At 49.2% G+C, this 21,062-nt stretch overlaps 1 protein-coding gene across 9 annotated transcripts in view; it reads right to left on the bottom strand.

Annotated features, from left to right (window-relative positions):
* Nucleotides 1–21,062, bottom strand: part of IQSEC1 (IQ motif and Sec7 domain ArfGEF 1) — a 392,746-nt gene that overhangs the window by 141,155 nt on the left and 230,529 nt on the right. Inside the window, exon 1 of one of the 9 annotated variants that reach the window (XM_045584159.1) lies at nucleotides 15,980–16,139. The exons of 7 other annotated variants lie outside the window; for them this stretch is intronic. In XM_045584159.1, coding sequence (XP_045440115.1) covers nucleotides 15,980–16,047 — 68 coding nt within the window. In that variant the 5' untranslated portion in view covers nucleotides 16,048–16,139. Of the gene's footprint in view, nucleotides 1–10,269; nucleotides 10,378–15,979; nucleotides 16,140–21,062 lie in introns of those variants that run through there. One more of the 9 variants, XM_036448662.2, reaches the window with a different exon arrangement.

Genomic DNA, 21,062 nt, shown 5'->3' with positions numbered 1-21,062 from the left:
CTTCCCATCAGTCCTGCCCTTGTGCGCGTGCCTCAGACCTCTGCCTTCCATGGCTCCCCTGAATTTCCGCCTGACAGTACAGATTCCCCCTGCAAGAGCGTGGGTGCCCCAGGGGCTCACCCAGAATTTGTAGTAGTCTCTGTAGGGTCTCTGTAGTCTAGAGCTTCCAACTCCTACCGCTATGGAGAGGCCACAGCAACCTCTGCGGTCAGACCTTTCTGTACGCACTCACTCACGTGTGACTGTAGATCCTGCCCACTGCAGCTCCTGGCTCCCCCGAGTCTCCCAGTCTCTGTATCTCTGGGTGCCTTTCTCTACAATCCAGACTCCACCTGTATGAGCCTGGGTCCATGGGGTTTCAGCTGGGGTTGGGATAGAGTGCAATCAGAACTGGGGTTCAGTGCAGTCAGGGGCTTCCTTTCCCCTCCCTCCAGCTAGGCACTCAGTTGCCCTTCCTCAGCGCTTTGTGGCTCCCCTGATTGTATGCCTCTTTCCTTCTTTCTAGTTGTAGATTTTTCCACTCAGCCAGCTTTCCTGTGGTTTTGGATGATGTCTGTTCTGTCTTTTAGTTGTTGTTTTGAAATTGTTGTGCGAGGAGGCAGCTTAGGTGCTTACCTAGGCCGCCATCTTGGTTTTTAGATGCTCCTTGCAGTTTCTTCAGCCTCGGAACATGACTTACTTTATGGCCAGGATGAAAAAAAATTCACATTTTAACCAAATGTTTGTGAAGTGTTTTCTCATGCCTCATCTCATTTGATCTGCACGTAAGTCCTGGAGTAGGTAGATAGGAGATTCAGTGGAATCCTATTTTCTTTTCATTAGCCAGAAATGAAGATTTAGAAAGCTTAGAAACTTGACCTGACTGAAAAGTAAGAAATGGTGGACCTTGAAAATGACTTCAAGTTTTCTCATTGTGCAGAATATAGTCAAACACTGCTGCAGTTAAATATTTTACCCTTTGTTCTCCCTGTGTGATCTACAGTAATAATCTGCTTTGTGTTGATATTTACTGCTGTGTTGCTGACAATTACCAGAGAAAGAAGTTGGGGTGCTTCACTGGGCTGGAAAAAATTTAGCTAAATCAGAAAGCAGGTCTAGTTAAGCAAGTTTATTCTATATCTATGAAAAGCTAAGTTGACTTGTGCATGCAGGATACTTATAAAGCTCTCACTGTGCCAATCACATGCATGTATTTCCATCTGTTATTGTTGATTGTGAATTTGGTTGGCACTTCTATTATAGAGAAAGGGCGAATAGAAATATTAAAATATTTCTTCCAATTAATTTCCTTTTAATGTGCACAAATTCATGCACCAGGCCACTAGTACCTTAATAAAGGTTTAATAAAACACATGATGAGTAAATGCAATGCAAGATCTTAGATTGGGGTAAAAATGTGACATAAAGAACATTATTGGGATAACTGGTAAAATTTGACTGTTAATTGTATATAAATTCTAGTATAGTGTCAATGTTAAGCTCCCTGAATTTGGCTATTGGATCATGGTTATATAACAGAATATCCTTACTCACTAGTAAAAGCCATCACCGTTGTGTTTGCAGCCACCTCTCAAATAGCTCCAGGAGAAGAAGAGAGAGTAAAATTTGGCGAAACTTTACTGTTGATGAATTTTGTGTGAAAGGTACATGGTAGATTTGTTCTGTATTATTCTTGCAAGTCTTATTAAAGATTGAAATTATTATAAAGTAACTTTTAATGAATCCACATATAAAAACCCATGGACCCCAAAGGAGAGAAAGCACTGATTTAATAGTGAACAAACTCCAATAGGTGGTACCCCTTCTCATCACATATGTGTGGGAATCACAGAAGCCAGAGGGCAGGGTTGGGACACAGGCCTTTTGTGCCCATTCATTCATTCATTCATTCACCCAGTAAATATTGACTTGAATTTCTATTATGTGCAAGGGCTCAACCAGAAGCACAAGAGTGGAAGGAAGGGCAACCCCTAAACTATGCCTGGTCTCCAGCTCCCACCAGACACAGTGTACTGGAGGGCAAAAATTGGTGTCTGAGTCATCTCTCTTACCCTAGATTATAAAAAAGTCAAGTTTTGTTCCCGCACAGCAAAAAGGGTCACAGCTTTCAACTCTGAGGCTGACATCTAGAGGGAACAGGCAAATACTGTGGACACCTCAGCAGCTGAACTCAGAACATAAACAGCAAGAGAGAGTGTTAGGGAGGGGAGCTGTGGGCTGTGCATGGGAGGGGATGCAGGGAGGGGGCATCTCACTCCCTCCCACCTCAGAAACCAGTGTGAAACTATCTAGAGGGCTGGCACAAGGAGAGCCTCTGAGGTAGCCTTCCCTCACACACACACTCCATCCTACTCCTGACCCCTCATGCTCAGAGATTTCTGCAACTGGAGGTTTTAGAGATTCCCAAATTTGGAGCCTTGAATTATTATTATTATTTTTTTAATCAATCTTTATTGTTCATATTATTACAAAGGTTCCTCATTTCTTCCCCCTTCCACCAGGTTCCCACCCCATCCTCCACCCCCTCCCCACCCCCCATTGTCCTCATCCATAGGTGCACAGTTTATGTTCAGTCTCTTCCTCCCTCCCCTCCCATATCGCCGACTCTACTACAATGAACTGCTATTATTGTTCATCAGGTTTTACAATCTCCTTTTTTGTTGTTGTTGTTTTTTTTTTTCTTTTAATTAATAAACTTTTACACTTCTAAGAATAAATTTTAAAATCTAGTAATTTTAAACCTTGTTTTTTTTCTGCCCTGGGAATTGAGAGCAAACTTGTTTACATGTAAACTTGCCCTTAGGCTATCAAAAGGTGTAGCCATTGAAGTGTAAATGGACATTGTTTAAACATAGCTGCTGGTTGGAATTGGATTACCTGTTCTGGGTGGGAAGGGCTTGTCATTCCCTTTCTCCATTAAAATTAAGGTGTTAGCTTTAAAACCTCTTTTTGGCAAGAGACCTTAAACTTTCAGAACTTAAAATTTTTCAGATAGTAAATCAGTTACTTAGCATTTTCTCAAATCAATAATACCTCCACATGCCCAAGGATACACTTCACACAAAAGACATTTCCAAATAGATCAACCAACCTCATCCAGGCCCCACACGAGGCACTCACAGATCAATACCCCAGCGCTATACTAATTCAACACATCCAGATCTAAGCCTTCCTCAGTTGATTCAGCAGACCCTCAAGTTCCCCCAAAAGTTTCCAGCCATGTCTGAGAGGCAGCCTTGGGGCGGAGGCAGGCGAGGAGCGAGCTGTTCCGGGCCTGGCTGCTCCGGGCCTGGCCTCTGTTGCTCTGGTCCGTTGCACAACCAGCTGCTCTGGGTCTGGCCACTGCCGCTCCTGACCTGGCTTCTCCGAGCGTGTGGAGCCTTGAATTATTTTAGGGATCTTGCATTCCATGTGCACATACAACATGACTGAAACACTAAACAATTACTATATTTCACACATTAAAATCTTTCAAACAAAAATAAATGCTGCAATGACTAAAATTCATAGATTTCAAGTTCATCTGAAACAGGTTTTTCGTGGCTTATCTATTTTGGTTATCGATACTAATACTCATGTGTGTGTGTGGGGGGGTGCTGAGGAAGTTTCTCATAATTTTTGGTGATGACAAGGCACCCTTCCATTACTGGGGAACAGAGTTGGACTGAAGGGTTCCAGAAGGTGAGACCTTAGGGCCCCACCTCAGCACATACCCCTGGTCCTGTCTATACCAAGGCAGGGTGGCTCAGAGCCAGGCCCTTGGGATGGGTGCCCAGCCCCACTGGCCCTGTTTACACCCTGGCCCCACTGTTACCAGCCCACCTGCCCCCAGCAAGGGTAGTGATTGAGATGAGGCTGAGTCACTCCTATGTCCCAAGCAGCCTGCTCAGTGCCCGGGGAACCTTGAAGTTGGGTGGCTGCACCAAGGGGGTTGGGCTGGGCTCAGGCCAGGGGACCCTTGACTCTCCACTTCTTAGCTGTGAGGCCTCTGAGCACTAAGAATGTCGTTAGTGCAAATGGGGGACTGAGTTTTTAAATTAAATATTGTTATTTAATTTTAACTATTGAGTAGTTAAAATCTAACTAGGCCTGTGGACCGTGGCTTCTATCTTGGGCAGTGCTGCTCCGAGGCTCAGGGGGAATAGAGATGGGAGCGACACTGAGGGGAGCTGCTGGTTTAGATCCCCTTCTAATTTGTTAATATAAATTTTTATTGATTTCAGAGAGGAAATCAAGACAGATTGCTTGTGACCACCAGGGCTGGACATGTTCCCTCCCCATCATTGCTCAGAGGTGGGCCTCAGCTGACCCTGCCTCCAGCCAATATCTAATGAATAAGATGGAACATCTCTCTATACGGACCCTCACTCTCATGACTGGTGGGAGCAGGGCCCACCCTACTCTGGGAGTGAGCGCTGGAAGCCCCTGGCCCCCTCTTCTCTGAGCCTGAATTCCTGGGTAGCTATTTACCCTGCTCCTCCCTCTACAACAGTGGTTCTCAACCTGTGGGTCACAACCCCTTTGGGGGTTGAATGACCCTTTCACAGGGGTCGCCTAAGACCATTGGAAAACACAGATGTTTACATTACGATTCATAACAGTAGCAAAATTACAGTTATAAAGTAGCAACGAAAATAGTTTTATGGTTGGGGGTCACCACAACATGAGGAACTGTATTAAAGTGTCATAGCATTAAGAAGGTTGAGAACCTCTGCTCTACAACCAGGCCATCTCCACCTTTTCCACACTTCTCTTAATTTGCTGGCCTTCAGCTGAAGTAGCCTTCACCAAGTCATTCCCCACTCTATTAACCATTTCATCTTCCTCATGCATGCCTATATGCATCTTGCTCTATTGTTTGCTTATTTCCTGTCTGTCTCCCATTCCCTAATGTCAGCTCTGATAAGGAAGGATCTTGGTTTGATTTCTTCACTACTCTAAGAAGTGCCTGGCACATATTAAATAGTAGGTGCTCACTAGATATTAGCTGAATGGTTAAATAGAATAACTTGATGTACTCCCAGGGAGGGAATGGGTTGTCCAACTGTCTAGTGGGAACATGACATGCCAGACAATCCCATCACATGGGCTGGGCATTTTATTAATTCTCTCAGTGACCCAGAGGTGATGCTCAGTAAACCGTTTCCCAGATAATGTAACTGAGACCCAGAAAAGTGAAGTGACCCGACCAAGACCACACAGTTCGCACAAAAGATCTAGATTTGGGGCCCAGCTTTCTTAACCTTTATAGCCCAGTCATGCCTTCTGAGAGTTCACCATGCAGAGGAAAGAATCGTAACAGCCAGCATTCGCTGACATCTACAAGGTGCCAGGGACTTTCCAAGGTTTATTCATTTGTCCACTCTGTGAGTGAGAATTATAGGTTCATTCTGCAGATGTAAAACCAAGACCCAAGTTATCCCTGTGACTTGTCTAGCTCTACAACAATGCAGTAGCCTGTCTAGGACTGGACTCACCTGAGATGACAGTAAGGTTAAGGGTGCTACACGCTCACTGCTTCAGTTTCCCTTTTTTGCAATGCTGACATTATACCATCTTACATGGTGTGATGTCATCAGGGAGGTGGGATTCTTGCTTGGAAAGTTTTAGGGCTGAAAAGGAAGTGAGGAGCAGCTGTTTCCTCATCCAGTCCACTCCCAACCTGGTCCTAAGTCAAGTAGGTGGTCACCTCCCTTTGAGCACTTTCCCCAGAAATTCCCGAGGAAATGCCCCTGTGCCTGAGCAAAAGTCCAGCCTATAGGCCCAGGAGCCTCACACTCAGTGTGTGTGTGTGTGTGTGTGTGTGTGTGTGTGTGTGTGTGTATTAGAGGCCCAGTGCATGAATTCATGCATGCTCCAACCAGCTTGGCCAGGGGAAGGGTACATGGGCGGTTGGCCGGCCTGCCTGCTGGTCAAACTCCTGATCAAGGGGACAATTTGCATATTAGCCTTTTATTATATAGGATATACACTGAATGGCCAGATTATTTTGTGTTCAGAGATCATAATAATCTGGCCACTCAGTGTATATTTGTGTGTACATGGGGTTGTATGTGTACATACATATTACTACATGTATGCCTGTGTGTGTGTGTGTGTGTGTGTATATGTATATATATATATATATATATATATATATATATATATATATATATATATTGCTGATTAGATTAAAAATATATTGATCTACATAAGAAGATGACAACAACGAAAGCTAAGCTGACAGGGTGTTAAGAACAAGAGGCTGTAGTGTACCACAGCTATATCCCTTAGGCTCCTCCTCTCTCCAGGCGGGGTACCAGTCTCCACCCTGCAGTCAGTCGTCCATTCAAGCTCCAGAGGCATCCTTTTCAAACTCAGACCTGCTTACTGAAAGGCCGTGGGGAAGATGGTTAAGAGCCTGGGCTTTGGGGTCAACAGATTTGGACATTGAGACCATTTGCTAATGGTATGACCTTGGATAAGTGACTGCACCTCCTTAAGTCTCAGTTTTCTTATCTGCAAAATTGGGATCATGAGACAGGAAAGGAGAGCACAATCTGGAAAGACAATTTAAGCCCCCAAATCAAAGTATATCTGAAGCCTTGTCTATTTTAGAAATAGAAGGCAATAAATTCAGTCTTTGGCTTAGACCAGTCTGGGTTTTCTTATTTTTTTTATTTCCACCAAAAAAAGTACTGGTTTATACAACTCCCCTGCTCAAAGCCCCCTTTGGCTCCTCTGTTTCCATAGATGGACTCTAGCACTTGATTCTGGAATTCAACTGCCTTCCTTTTTGGCCTCAACTCTGGCTGGCTCATGCCACCCAAAATCTGATAGCTGTTCCTTACATACACCATGACACAACGTACAGGTTCTACCCAGTTTCCTCTACACTTGGTCAGTTTCTACTCACACTCCAGACCTGGCTCAAATGTTGCCTTCCCTGGAGACCCCCCTAAACATTCCTCTACTACTATGAAGTACCAATGACATCTACCTCATACCTCCCACAACTCTCTAATTATATCCCTGGGATAACTTTCACTAGTTTTTTCTTTTCCTCTTCAACAGTCAATGTCTCACTGTATCATTGAAGATGTAAACATCTTGGATTGAAAGGATTTGAGCATTCGAAATTTGTTTTAACTCACCAAGTTCATTTCCTGAACCCCAGATCGGGCTAGTGCACACAAGGCTAAAAGACCTAGCACCTGCCATTGGGAGTTTATAGTCTGAACTGAACGATTTCCCTGTTGGAAGCTGCCCATTGCCTTCACTAGCAGAGAGGTGTGGACAAGGAACCTGGAAGGCTGGTCAACCTTGAGTGTCTGGCAAGGTTCAGAGCCATATACCCACTGTTTAGTTGAGACAAAGGTAGTTGAAGCGACTTCCACCTTTTAGTCTTATGTAAATCCTTGCTGATGGGATATATCGAGTTATTATTGGAATTGCCTGCCTAAGGGGTATGGGTGTACCCCAGACCTGAATAAAAAGGATGGCAATGCCAGAGCAAAGGTTAGTCCTCCCTTGGGCTTCCTTCTGGACCCCAATTCCCAAATTAATATATTCTTGTCTAGTCTCTTTCATTTGTGTCCTCCAGATCTAGAACCCTAAACCTGAACCCTGAACCATGAGGGTCGTGGGAGGGACATTCGCAACTGGCAGCCCAATGTGGGGCACTCGAATTTCCCATTTGGCTCAAGTCCAGGATTGCAAAGATGACAATTTTAAAAATGTTATAATCAAACAAAAAACATTAATTTTACTTAGGGATAATAATCACTGACATTTATCAAATAATTGCTTCATCAATGCATATGGACATGCTCATGCATATGTTATTTAATCGTCACCCTGTGAAATATTATCCTCACTTTACAGATGAAGAAAGTGAGTCTCAAGGAGGTATCCCCAAGGGGTTAAGCACCAAATGAGGAGCTGGGATCTGACTTCCATCATCCTGCTTTCACCCTTTGCTGTTTTTGAACACACTGGGGGCAGTTTGGAAGTGGTTTAAAAATATACCAAATTAAAGCTCAGAACCAAGCTGGTTGCCTCTGGTGGCTCACAAGCAGGTGGTATGCACACTCCTTTCGCAGGGACTCTTTGGCTTCCCAGTGCACTCTCAGCCTGAGGCTATGATGTGCCCATGTTTCGAGGCACCAGGTTTCAGATTTACTGTTTGTCTCCAGCTGCCAGTGTGATCAGACTGGTTAGTCTGCTGGGAAGGTATTTCAACACACAGCTGTTTTGAATATAGTTACTTCTTCATAGCTATCTGCCACAACCTGCATTCCAACAGCCTTTTTAAAAAACATTTTTAAAAAAAATTTCCGGGACCGGTTTGGCTCAGCGGATAGAGCGTCGGCCTGCAGACTGAAAGGTCCGGGGTTCGATTCCGGGCAAGAGTATGTACCTTGGTTGCGGGCACATCCCCAGTAGGGGGTGTGCAAGAGGCAGCTAATCGATGATTCTCTCTCATCGATGTTCCTAACTCTCTATCCCTCTCTCTTCCTCTCTGTGAAAAATCAATCAAATATATATATTTTTAAAAATTATTTAACAGAGAAAGGGAGGAGAGATAGAAACATCAATGATGAGACAGAATCATTGGTCGGCTGCCTCTTGCACGCCCCACCTCGGGGATTGAGCCTGCAACCCGGGCATGTGCCTTGACCAGGAATTGAACCAGTGACCTCTTGGTTCATAGGTCAATGCTCAACCACTGAGTCATGCCGGCCAGGCCCAGGAGCCTCTTGATGGCAGATGAGAAGCCACTGAATCTGGTAAATTGATGAGTCCAGGTTCTAAGTTTATGGGGAAGCATGCTTGGTTAACTTATTTAGGAAATACCTTCTGTTCCAGCAATACCTGTTTCATTCTCTGCAAAGTGGAGATGAAGAACCTCCAGAGGCTGTTGTAGGGCTGGAGTGAGGCATCATAGGGAAAATGACAGGCATACAGTAGGTGCTCACTATGTGCTTTCTTTCATGTCCTCCCAGCCTTGAAGCTGGGGCCAGCTTTCACTCTCATGCCACCTTGGCTCACCTGAGTCATCAGGGGCTCTACAGAAAGGTGAGCTTTTGCCGACCAAGCTCAGGGAGCAGCCTGAAGCTGTCATCCTACAGCTGAACTTCCCCCCAGCCCACCTGAGTTTTGGGGTCCAGTGGGGTAGACAGACCCTTCTTCAGCACTGGAGTCCAGACCACTACTGATGAAAAAACTGAGGCCCAGTGATAGGGAAGTCATCAGTTCACTCACCCCTGCTCCTGCCCCCAAGACAGAAACCACATGATGCACTGAGAGGCACAGAATCACTCTGGGTTTGAACCCAGCTCCCCAATTTACACCCACTGTGGGACACTGCACTGGCATCCTAACATCACAGGGCCTAGGTTTCCACATAACCAACAGTGGTAGTCATTCTCCTTTCTAGGTTGTTGTGAGGGTTAAATGAAGAAGCAGGACTCAGTGGGAAAACCCCCTGAGGACAGGTGGCCCCAGGTCTCCATCTCATCAAAGGGGGCTTCCTAAGGGATAGTGCCAAAGAGCCTCAGTGTACCCCAAGCTTCCCTCCAATCTGGGACATCCACCAAGTCCCTCCCAGCCTTGGGGATCTGCATGCCCTCAAGGTTCTGCTCTGGATCATTTCAGAAAGAGCTGAAGTTGTTAGTGGGTCATGGGGCTCCAGGGTACACTGCACAGATGGGGAAATGGCCCTGGGGAGCACGGAGGGAGAGACCTGTCCAAGGCACTGTCCTCTCAGCACAAAGTCAGCCCCAGTGGACTGACGGATGGCAGGAACCACAGGTCCTGGAGCCTGGGAAGACCTCTGTTCCCTCTGCCTGAACCCCGTGTGCTCAAAGCTTATGCTCCAGGGTGTGAGGGGCAGTAGTTGAGGAAGGAAACAGCACCAACCACACTGCAGGAGTTTGGGGCAACTGTGTGACCTCAGAAGGACTTAATTTACTCAGCTGCAGAGTCTGTCTTCCTTAGCGTGGTGGTGAGGTCCCAGGCAAAGAACCAACCAGGACCTGGGGCTGGTCTAATGCCCAGGAATATGAAAGAACCTCCTTGCAGCTAAGGCTTCATTACAAGCAACTGTGGGGAAATTACGGGTTCCTGAGCTGGAATGTCATCATGTAGTGAGAAGAGGTCACAGAAAACAGTTCCAAGCAGTAGAATAAATCCTGACAGGAGCCTGAAGACCCTAACCACAGAAGGCTGCCCTGACAGTCAGGCAGACAAGACCCCCTCCCTGCCCTGGGCCAGGCAGCAGGTACTCACAGTGTCTCAGGGGATGGGGTGGAGATCTTCCTGGAGCCCCAGCACCCTGCCTGCCTCCAATGGCCCCTGGGGACAAGCTGTGGGCCCTTCCCACTGCCGGACCTGACATCTGACTTCCTCCCTGCTCAATCAGCCAGCATCCAGGAAACCACACCCTGGGGGAGGGTGTCAGGCACCCTGGGGCCCCCACCTGCCCTTCTGCTGGGTCCAAGACACTGCCCAGGGGGCTCTTTCAAGGTCTGGCCAGTGCAAATGGCCCTTTCTGCTTCTCTGTCACCAGGCAGGCCCAGAGGCTCTGGTCAATAAATAATACAGCTTCTTCCCTGGCCAGTCTCTCGTGGACTATCGTGTTTCGGGGCCACTCTAGTTTCTTGAGGCTGCTTTGTTCAGAGCACCAGGCCACACTGGGTCACCAGCCACATTGGCGCTAACACTCTCACTGAGGCCAGCCCGAGCTCACAGGACAAAGGCAGGTCCAGAGAAAGACTGCCCTACTTATTCTGAAAGCAGCTTGGGCCCAAATGGACCCAGGGGGCGGTCAGCCTGGTCTTTTAAGGCCAGACTGGGCTTGGAGGCCTCCATAAACTCAGCTCCCCACCCTGGTGGTAGCACCTGCAGAGCCTTTCATCCCTGCCCTTCTGCCTGGCCCATCCCCTATTTCCAGAGGCCTTACCCAGGCCGCTCCTCCTGGGAGCCTCCCCCTATTTGCATTCCCACTGCCAGTTTAGGTACCATCTCTTCTCTGGAAGAGACTGCTGCCTCCTGACTAGTCTCTCCACCGCCCATCCCCAGTCCCTGCCCCTCCCTCTCTATAGCCTTATTTCCTCACAGCAATCTGAGTGATTGTTTTAAATCAGAAAGCACATCATATGATTATGCTGCTTAAAACCCTATCCTGTCTCTCCCCTCGCCCCAGTACATTCTCAAGAACCTGAAAAGTGTACATCCCTTCCCAACCCCTACTCTGCCTTCCCAATGTTCTTCAGGCACTCTCTGCCTCAGGGCCTTGGCGTCTACAGCTCGCTTTGCTTGGAACACCTTTCTCCAAGTCTTTGCAAGATCACTCCTTCCTGCTACTCATCTCAAGGCCACCTTCTCAGAAGAGCTTTTTTTATTTTTATTTTAAAAAAAGGCTGTTTTACCAAGATATAATTCACACTCCATAAAATTCAACCCATTTAACATGTACAATTCATTGTTTGCAGTATATTCACAGTTGTGCATCACAATTTAGAACATTTTCATCATCCCCAAAAGAAACCCCATACTAATTAAGCAGTCATTCTCATTTCCCCAAGCTCAGCCCTCGGTAGTTGCTCATCTGTCTCCATGGACTTGACTGTTGTGGACACTCATTCTGTAGTCTTTTGTGTCTGGCTTAGTTCACTCAGCACAATATTTTTAAGGTTCATCCGTGTCATATCATGTCAACACTGCATTCATTTTATGACTCCATAACATTCGATTGTATAAATAGCCACATTTAGTTTATTCACTCATCAGTTCAACTGAGAGGACAGTTGATCACTCCAGGTCACATGGCCCGTTCTGTTGTTCTATTACCCCTCCCAGTTTTAGCCTCTGGCTTTTAATCCCTTTCAGGACATCTTCATCTATTTGTTTTGTTTATTGTTTCTCTTTTGCCTGAATGTCAGCCCCATGAGGCCCAGGCCATTTACCTTACACTGGGCTGTCCCTCAGGGCCCAGCCCAGGCCTGGAACACGGTAGGTGCTAAGCCTTTTCTACCACTCGCTGCAGTTGCCTGTGCCCTTGAAACTTCTCTGCCAGCTCCAAGCTTTCTGAGGACAAGTGCCTTACCCTCTAAGAAGGGCCTCACCAATAACCATGACAGGAAACTAATAATGCAAGGCACTGGAGCCCTAGATTCCATGTCTGGTGGGGTGGTACTCCTCACAGGCAGATGTTAGAATATATATTGAGCACCTGACACAGTGCCAGGCACAGAGTTAGGTCCTCAACCCTGTACAAAGACTCCTTATTGGGGCAGGCATTGGAGCAGCTTGGAGGGGGGTGGAGAGGGAAGGCAAGCCTGCTGTGCTGACACAGCCATGAATCCCATAGATGCAAAGGTAGAGCAGCCACAAGAAGGATCCATGTGTGATTTGGGCAGTGCCCAGAGCAAGGGGGTGCAGGTCAAATGTTGCTGGGTGCTATACTCAGCTCTGAGCCCTGCCAGAGAGGGACAGGGATAATCTAGCAGGAAAAGGAGATGAAGAGGGGACTGAAGACATCCTCAGCCTCAGGGAGTCTTGGCCACTGCAAGTTGTGCCAGGACAGGGGAGCAGATGGGTAAGAGGCCTGGGGCACAGGCCCCAGTGTGGTTGTGTGGGGAGGCATCATGGGAAGAGAAGTGCCAGCTCCAAGTACGAAGGAATTTCTGTGCATCAGAGCTGCCCAGGCTAGGGCGCTGGAAGCCCCTGTCCTAGGAGGTGCATGAGCAAGGCCTCCACTGGGAGCAGCAAGAGGTTAATTGTTGGGGAAGCTCCCTGGAAGCTCTAAGATCCTGGCTGCCAGCTGCTCCCCAGGTCTCCTCCCCAGACACACTACAGAGTGGGAAGGACTAGGGGTCAGGGCCTGCTCAGCCAAGGCCCCACCCTATCCCTACCCAGCATCACAGGCAGCTCAAATGCCCCACTGGCCCTCAAGGCACAAAAATAATCCTTTGTTCCTGAAATAAGGCCAGATTCAAAAGTGATTTTCCTGTCTGTCCTCAGAGGCTAAGGGTTGATGGTACTGCAGGCTAAAGTCTGGTCTGGAGGTGTGTATGCAAAGACAGGGCCACAATGCAGCACCTGCCCCATCCTGGTATCAACTCATTTAATCTCAGAATAACCCTGAAAGGCTTTTATGCAGTAGAAAGGGGCTGAGACAAGTTTCAAACTCAGCTAGGCCTGACTGCCAAGTCCCCACTCTCCCCACTTCATCGCTCTGTCTCCCTTCACGCTGAGACTCAGAGGAAGAAGGGGACAGGAATCCCAGGGATGCTGTCTACTGGGTGCTGAGTCAACAGAACCCATTTGGAATCTTCTCCAAAAGCCCACTCAGTGAGCGCTGTTCTCACTTTACAGCAAGGAAACAGGTCCAGAGAAGTTAAACAACTTGCCCAGTGCTGCATAGCTTACAACCAGCCATTGCTGCCTTTGGACCTGTTGTGTCCAACTGCTAAGTTGTTCGTCTTGGAGATGGGCCAGAGCCAGAGGAGCCTTTCCCAGGGACCCTGCCCTGGGCAGTGGGACAGGGTTGGCTGGCGGCAGCATGCTCCCCACTCACACCTCACACTTTCCAGATGCGTGTAGGACCCAGCCAGGGGTGATAGGCTCATGTGTATGTGAGGGGGAGGGGGGGAATCTGAAGGCCTAAGTGGAAAACTACGCACTGTCTGATCACACTCTCCAATTTGTCCCTGTGGCTGCCGCCAGCCCTGCCTGGGCCACAGACCTGTGACAGGCCTCCCCCAACAGCTGAAGGGGTGAGGATCCCCACAAGGGCCAGCTCTCTCTGTCTGACTCAGGGAGTGGTTTTAGCCCTCTTGGGGGTCCCCAACAAGATGGGGTAGGGATCTGAAAAGCAGAGTGTGTTTCCTGGAGCCCCTCAAGGCTCATCCTTCCCAACTATCCTTGTAGATGCCCCGTACGTATAGGTGCTAAGTGAGGGTTTGGGACAAACCAGTGCCAATTATGGTCCCCACACCCACCCAACTGATGGTGAGCAGCCACCCTGCCAGTACTCACAGCAGCCCTTTGGTGCAGGCCTGCCCGTCACCACTGTCTGGCTACCAGTGGCCACAACACTCAGTCAGCATTTGCCATGAGCCACACAAGGCTCTGCCCCACAGCCCTGTTGAGTAGCTCTGCAATGATGCCCACTCTGGTGATGAGGAAACTGAGACATGGAGAGGCCAATCTGTGGGCTCCGTGAGCCAGTCTGTGCTACTCCTTGTCAGAGGGGTGAGACCCTGGTGCCAGGCCCATGCATCTTGTAAACAGCCCCAGAGCACCAATCCCAGAAACCATGGAAAGAATGAAACACAGGAAAATCCAGCATGGTTATAAGGAAAGACACATGGCACCCTCACCCCTGCCAAGGACTCCTCCCCTGTCTTTCCAAGGGTCTAAGGAGGAACAGGTTGCCTCTGACTCAATCCAGTGTGAGCTTTCCTGTCTTCATTCCAACAGTTAACTGGCACCCCCATCCAGAGAACCCCTCAGCCCTCACTGTCTTTCTTGTTCCCCTAAAGTATGCTCAGGTCTGAGGCTTATCCCTGCAGTGTCTCTGGTCCTCACCTACCCATCCAGTTAGAGGTCCCAGACACTCTCACCCAGAGGCAGAGACAACTATAGCCATTGTAACAATGGCTTCTTGTTATAGTTAGAGGGAATGCGCAGCTGGTTTTCTCCTTTTCTTTGGCTGCCTGGAAGCTCAGCGATTTTCACCTCAGGATGCTACATTTATCTATTCTGCTCTGTTTTACCCATTAGGCCATGATACCCTATTCTAAATTGTAATCTTTCTGGTCCTGATGTCTCATTATTTAATTTATTATAGGTATTTTCTATAAACTGTCACAAATATTTTGGGAAGGAAAGATAGAAGAATGGAAGGATGGAAAGATGGGAGAAAGGAAGGAAAAAAAGGCTTATATCATTAATATAGACCAAGTAATGAGAGTAGAAAGAAAGAGGGAGAATCTTCTAATCCCTTACCCTTTGTAAACCTCCCCTTTAAGTAAAAAATATGCTCTTAGGTGGCATCCAGGGAGATGCTTTCCAAATAGGTGGTTGTGTCTTTAAGCCCCTCCCAAATGTAAATCCTGGCATCACCCCAAGCTCCTCTACAGATGAGACTGAGATCCCAGTGTTGCCTGAGCTCACATTGGATCCAGCTTCCTGCTGCCTGGTCTGGGTCCTCTCAGCTGGCTGGTCTGGATCCGCCCATCTCCACTCCAAGTGCAAGAACCGCCTCCCCCCCCCCCCCCCCCCCAGCCCCATCATACCTCCCATCTGTTGGTGGGAAGCATACCACCAACAGCAGTGGTAAGCACTTACCCCAAGCCTGAGGTGTGCCAGGCCCTGTTCTTTGTATATTACCTCAATTAATCCTCACTAATCCTATAAGGAACTGCAGGTGGGAAATTTTGGCCAAAGAGGTGAATACACATCAATGCTGATAATGCCTATGCCAGGTTTAAACTTAGGCAGCCAGGTGCCCGGGTCTGCCACTGACGGTCATATAAAACAGTTCTACACTGTGCTCTGAAGGAAATAGTTGGAGCCTCATTTTGAGGGTGGATAAGGCTCAGAGAGGGTAAAAAACAGGGCCAAAGTCACACAGCTGTGCTCAATGCTCCTGTTATGTAACAAATGCCAATTCCCATGCACACTGGAAAGTTTGCCAACCACACTGTATTTGCCACTGGCATCCTCCAGTGGGCACTCAGGGTCCCAGCCAAGTGCCTGCACATTCCCTGCCCATCCTTCCATTCTCCTCCGTCATCATTGGAGACTCTGAATTTCTCCAGAGAGTGCAGGGCCTTTCCTGCCCTCTATCCTTGATCCCCCTGTATTGGGGCTGACCTGGACCTCCTAAAGTCAGGCAAACTAGCCAGCCTGGTGCCCCCCTCCCCCCGCCCCTCTGTCACCCCTGACATGGGGTGGCCGGCAGAACTGTGTCCACCCATGCCCCTGGTACCTGAGGGTCCTCACGGAGATGCAGTACTTCCACATCAGGCTCCACACGGCGCTGCCACCACCCTTCATGCCTGGCTAGGTGGGGGGGTGAGGGCCCAGGGGCCCATAGCCACTGCTCTCCAAACCTGGTCTTCTCCCTACCAGAGGCTGGCTGGAAGGAGTCACCTACTTCATGGAGGGAAGAAGAAGGAAAAGACCCAAAGGCCAGGGGAGAGAGTGAGGCACTGCTCCCAGCCTGCAGCTGCTAGCCACTGGCCTTGCTGTCCCTGGGCCAGCTGCTGTGTGCTGACCCTGTCCACTGCTTCAGACCCTCCTGGCCAGGAGGCCCTTGCACACTGAACTGTGGCTTCTGTGTAACCCAATGCCTGCCTCCTGCCAGGAGACGGCAGTGGCTAGGGGCCAGGGCAACAGTGAGTCACTGGCGCGGTGGTGGGGTAGAGGGGGCGCGGGGGGTGGGGTGGGGAAGGGGGAACGGGGGGGCGGAGATACAGGCAAGGGGTGTCCGCCTGTGAGGAAAAGCACAAAGTTGGGTTGCCGGAGCCCCCGGTGCCTGTCCTGTGTCCTGAGGCTGGTCTGGGAGGGGAGAGGCTGAGTGTGAAAGGGAGGAAGGTGGGCGGGAGGCGAGGGCGGGCCCACATCCTCCCCCATTTCCCCAGAGGCCTAAACCCAACACCCATCTGCCTGCCCACAGCCCAGCCCACCAGGAGCGCTCGCCAGGACAGAAAGAGGCTGTCTGCCTGCTCAGCTCCTACAGGAAGCTTGAGTAGACAGAAAAAATAAAGACAAAATCGGGGCTGCTTCCTGGGAGGGTGGCCAGCCCCTGAGGGTCTCTCTCCGCGGTGAGATGCCTCTTCTAGCCCTGGCCAGGTTACCTCCCACTGTGTGAGGTGCTAGTGAGGGAGGTGGACTCCTCTTTAGTTTCACCACCTTGGGCTCGCAGAGCCCTGGACAAGGGTCCAGACCACTCATCCAATTATCCCAACAGCCTCATGAAGTGGATTTTATTACCATTTTATCTCCCATGTGTATATGTGAGGCATAGATAAACAAGGGAAGTCACAAGCCTAGTGATGGAGATGGGATTTGAACCATGGCAGTCTGGTTGCAAGCCAGTTCCTCTGTGTAGAGATGGGGAATAAAGGTGGGCTGAGGGCCTCTGTGCAGGTCTGGGGTCTAGACCTGAGCTGACTTTTGACATTTCCAGATTGGGGCTCCAGATGGAGTTTCCACCCTCAAACTCACCAGTTGCTCCAACCCAGCCCAGGGCAGGCAGCTGGGCTGCCCAGCAGAGCCCCCAGAGAGAATGACTCAGAGATCAAGATCTATGCTCATAGAAACTACCCTAGGAGGTCCCCCAGAGGGCAGGTGGGCCCAGATCCAGGCACTCTGCAGGGCCCTGGATGTCAGGTACAGCTGCCAATGCCATCATGTCCCATTTCACCCATGAGGAAACCAAGACTCAGAGAGGGGCATCCCCTGTTCACAGAGGGGTCTCCAGGTCAAAGCCTTGTTCTGTCCCCAGGCACCCTGCCATGGCCTATGCAGGATGGGAACTCCATCTCAGGTTCCAGCCCAATTCCCACAGCAAGGGACAGCAATTACATGCTCATCTGTCCCCAAACCAGGAATTAGCATTTTATCTAAAAGCAAGATGGGTTTCTACAAAGGCTATGGCTTCCCTGGGGACCTGAGAACCCTAAGTTCTCTCTCCTCCTCATAAAAAACCACCACAGTGGGCCTCCCACTGCCACAGGCACTTCTCCACCTCACCCCACCCCACCCCACCCCACACGGTGGCTGGACCTTCACACCTATCAAGGCTGCCTGTCCATCAAAAGTCTCTTCTTACTCAAGGGAACTCTCCTTGGACAGAGCCTCCCTGTCACTTTCATATTGGCCGTACTTCCTGTGCCAAAGAGTAAGATATCCATTCACATTTATCTGGTCTGTCCTACAGACATCTGTTGTGGGTGGAATCAGCCCACTCACTCTTACATTCACATATCCATCCTCCTCCTGCCTCTCCAACCGACCATTCATGAACGCATTCATTCACATATACATGCACGTTTACCTCTCTCCCTCTCTGCCTCCCTCCCTCCCCCTTCTTTCCATCATCCATCTATTTATCCCTCATCAATTTTTCCATCCATCTATTTACCCATCTGTCCATCCTCTCACTCACTCCCCTCTGGCCTGGGCTGGTCCCTTGTCGATTCAGGGTCAAGAAAGAAGTTATAACAACCTTTCTCTCCCCAAGACATCTTCCTGAGCTCTCCTCCCAGCATCCCTGTAAGTCCTTTGCCTCTCTCTTGGAACCCTGGGCTTTCATACATTGGCCTGTCACATTCCTCTCAAATTTGAAGCTTCTCTCTCTTTTTACCCAAGCCCTTGTGTTGCCCACTAGGTTCTGACTTCCCATGTCTCCTGGGCCCTATAGCCCCAGGGATACCCACCACTGTGCTTGCTCTGTGCCCAACTCAGTCATGCTTGGCACCTGATAGAGAGAGGCAAGTGGCTCTTTGGCCCTGGAGGAGATCTCAGAGGACCAGAGGACCAAGATGCTTGTGGGGGCTCCTTCCAAGTTCCTCTCCTGGAACATGCCCCTGTCACCAAACCTCTCCAGGGCCTGGAACCTCACTTTTTTGTTCCTCTTCTTGGCTGCATCTATCTGTTTGTCTCCTTTCTAACAGCATCATATTAGGACTTCCCTCTTTCCACTTTACAGATGGGGAAACCAAGGCACAAAAATGATGCGGTTTTTCCCAGCTCTCATAGGGCATTGCTTACTTCTCAGAAAACTGCTTTCTTGGTTTGGATGGATAAGGGGACTGTCTGAGTAGTTAGGAAAGCCTTGGGGTGGGTCTGGGAGCTCAGCAAGTCTACCCAACAGGAGCCCATCTGTGAGCCATCATTCATGCTCTGATTCACAGGGTAGCCCTTGAAGATCCACTGTTAGAAGACCTGGCAACCCCCACTCTATAGCCATCATTCTGGTCCAGCCTCAAAACTGACAGCACATGTGCTCCCCCCAGCCCCCAGCTTAACCTGCTCTGTCCCAGGGTGTTTATGGCAGCAAAGGTTGTTAATACATAGCAGAGTGCCTGGTGGGGATTGCCTGGGGTGTGCTCCCCCCCACCACTGTTTTTAATATCTATATCTATATCTATATCTATATCTATATCTATATCTATATCATCTATATCTATATCTATATCTATATCTATATCTATATCTATAAAATATTGATTTCAAAGAGGAAGGGAGAGGGAGAGAGAGAGATAGAAACATCAATGGTGAAAGAGAATCATTGAATAGCTGCCTCCTGCACACCTCACACTGGGGATCGAGCCTGCAACCCAGGCATGTGCCCTGGCAGGGAAACAAACTGTGATCTCCTGGTTTATAAGTTGGTGCTCAACTACACCCAATGTTTTCACAACTGCTCTCATCATGTCCTCTCTCAGCTTTGCCACAGTCCTAGGGGGCTTTGTTTTCCCCATGTTATGGATGAGGAGATGGGCTGTAGTGCTCTCAGGTCTCCTGGATGTCAACTGTCACACTCCATCTGTCCACACCACTGACAGTGGCTTATCCTCCTTATTCATCCTGGATTGTCTTATCCCCACACAAGTCATCTCATCTAGCTGAGCCTCAGTTGATCCCTACCCTTCTGCTGTGCTGAGGAGTAAGTGGTGGCAGGCCTGCAGCACAATGTGACCCTGGATATAGGACTTCATCTCTCAGGATCATCTTCTGCAGGACATCAGCTCTCATTTCAAAAGCCTGGCACTGCTGGGTGCTTAGTGACTGGTTGTCCCTTCTCCTGTAGGGAGGACCCATAGCAGGAGGGCCACCGTGGGTCAGCAGAAGGAGGCCAATCTGCATGAAAACATTCACCCCTCAGCTGCTCCCTCCCTCCACATAGCCACAGCCAGGCTCTACAGAGAGCTGGCCAGCACTCCACTCTCAGCCTGGTGACTCACACAGCCCACTGGGGATGAAGTCACTGCCGCTTGGCAAGAAAAAGATACATTTGTTCCCTGGGAAACACCAACACTGTGGTGAACTTGACCAGCTTGTGGTTACCTGAGGAAGGTAACAACTCCAGGGTGGGTGGCTATGGGTGAGGACTCCATTTAGGAGAATGTGTCCCTCTGGGGCCGGGGGTCTATGAGCTTTGGACCAGCCTCCAGGCCTAACTGAGTTTATCCCCTTGACTTGCCTGTGAAGAGTGTCTGCGGTCCTTAGGGCTTTGAAATCCCCAAACTTTGCTTTATGTCTGCCTGTCTGATCCACAAAAATGGGTGCATTCTACTCCATTTCGGGCCTGTGAGCTGGAGGAGATAGTGGATTTTCGAGGCCGTCTGCCCCACCCACTTACTAAGTCTCTGTGTGCCCTCTCCAGTAGTCTCTCTACCTCTGGCCCATGTTCCACTGCCCACTGTAGAGTCATCCTAACACCCACCACCCTTCCTCTCCATGGCAGACCTTCACCTACAAAAAAAAGGCCAAGCCTTGGCCCGGCATCCCAGGCCATTTGCCGCATGACATCTGCATTGAGCTTCTGGACACCTACAAGCTGCCCTCTGTAGCCACACACTGAGCACTCCTGAGCCTCCTTGCCTACTTGCCTGGAACCAGGGATTCTGCAATTCTGGACCAGATTCTCTCCACATGCCCTGCAGACTGATCCTCCACTCTGTTCCGGGCCCATGGACAGCATAACCAAGCTCCAGTGCCCTGAGTCTCCTGTTTAGAGAAGCTTAGGCTAACAGCAGGAGGCAGAGGAGCGAGTGGGCAGTCAGTGTTCACTGCCCCAGTCCTCCTCTCCCCGGTGCCTCTGAGCCACAGAGCCTGGTGGGCAGCCCTTTGCACATATTGTAGCTCTCTCTGCTTCTGGGTTTATATAACTGTTCCCTCTCCAGCCCAGGTGCTACACTTCCTCTGCAAGCTCCCTTAATCACCAACTACCCACCTCCATGATGAAGCCCCATAGGTCTTGGCACACATTATTCAAATGAGCTTCCACAGTAACCCTAGGTAGTTGTGGTTTTAATTATCTTCTTTTACAAATTAACAAG

This window comes from Pipistrellus kuhlii, unplaced genomic scaffold, assembly GCF_014108245.1.
Source record: "Pipistrellus kuhlii isolate mPipKuh1 unplaced genomic scaffold, mPipKuh1.p scaffold_m20_p_2, whole genome shotgun sequence".
Lineage (NCBI taxonomy): Eukaryota > Metazoa > Chordata > Mammalia > Chiroptera > Vespertilionidae > Pipistrellus > Pipistrellus kuhlii.
This window is presented reverse-complemented; position numbering and strand designations above follow the sequence as displayed.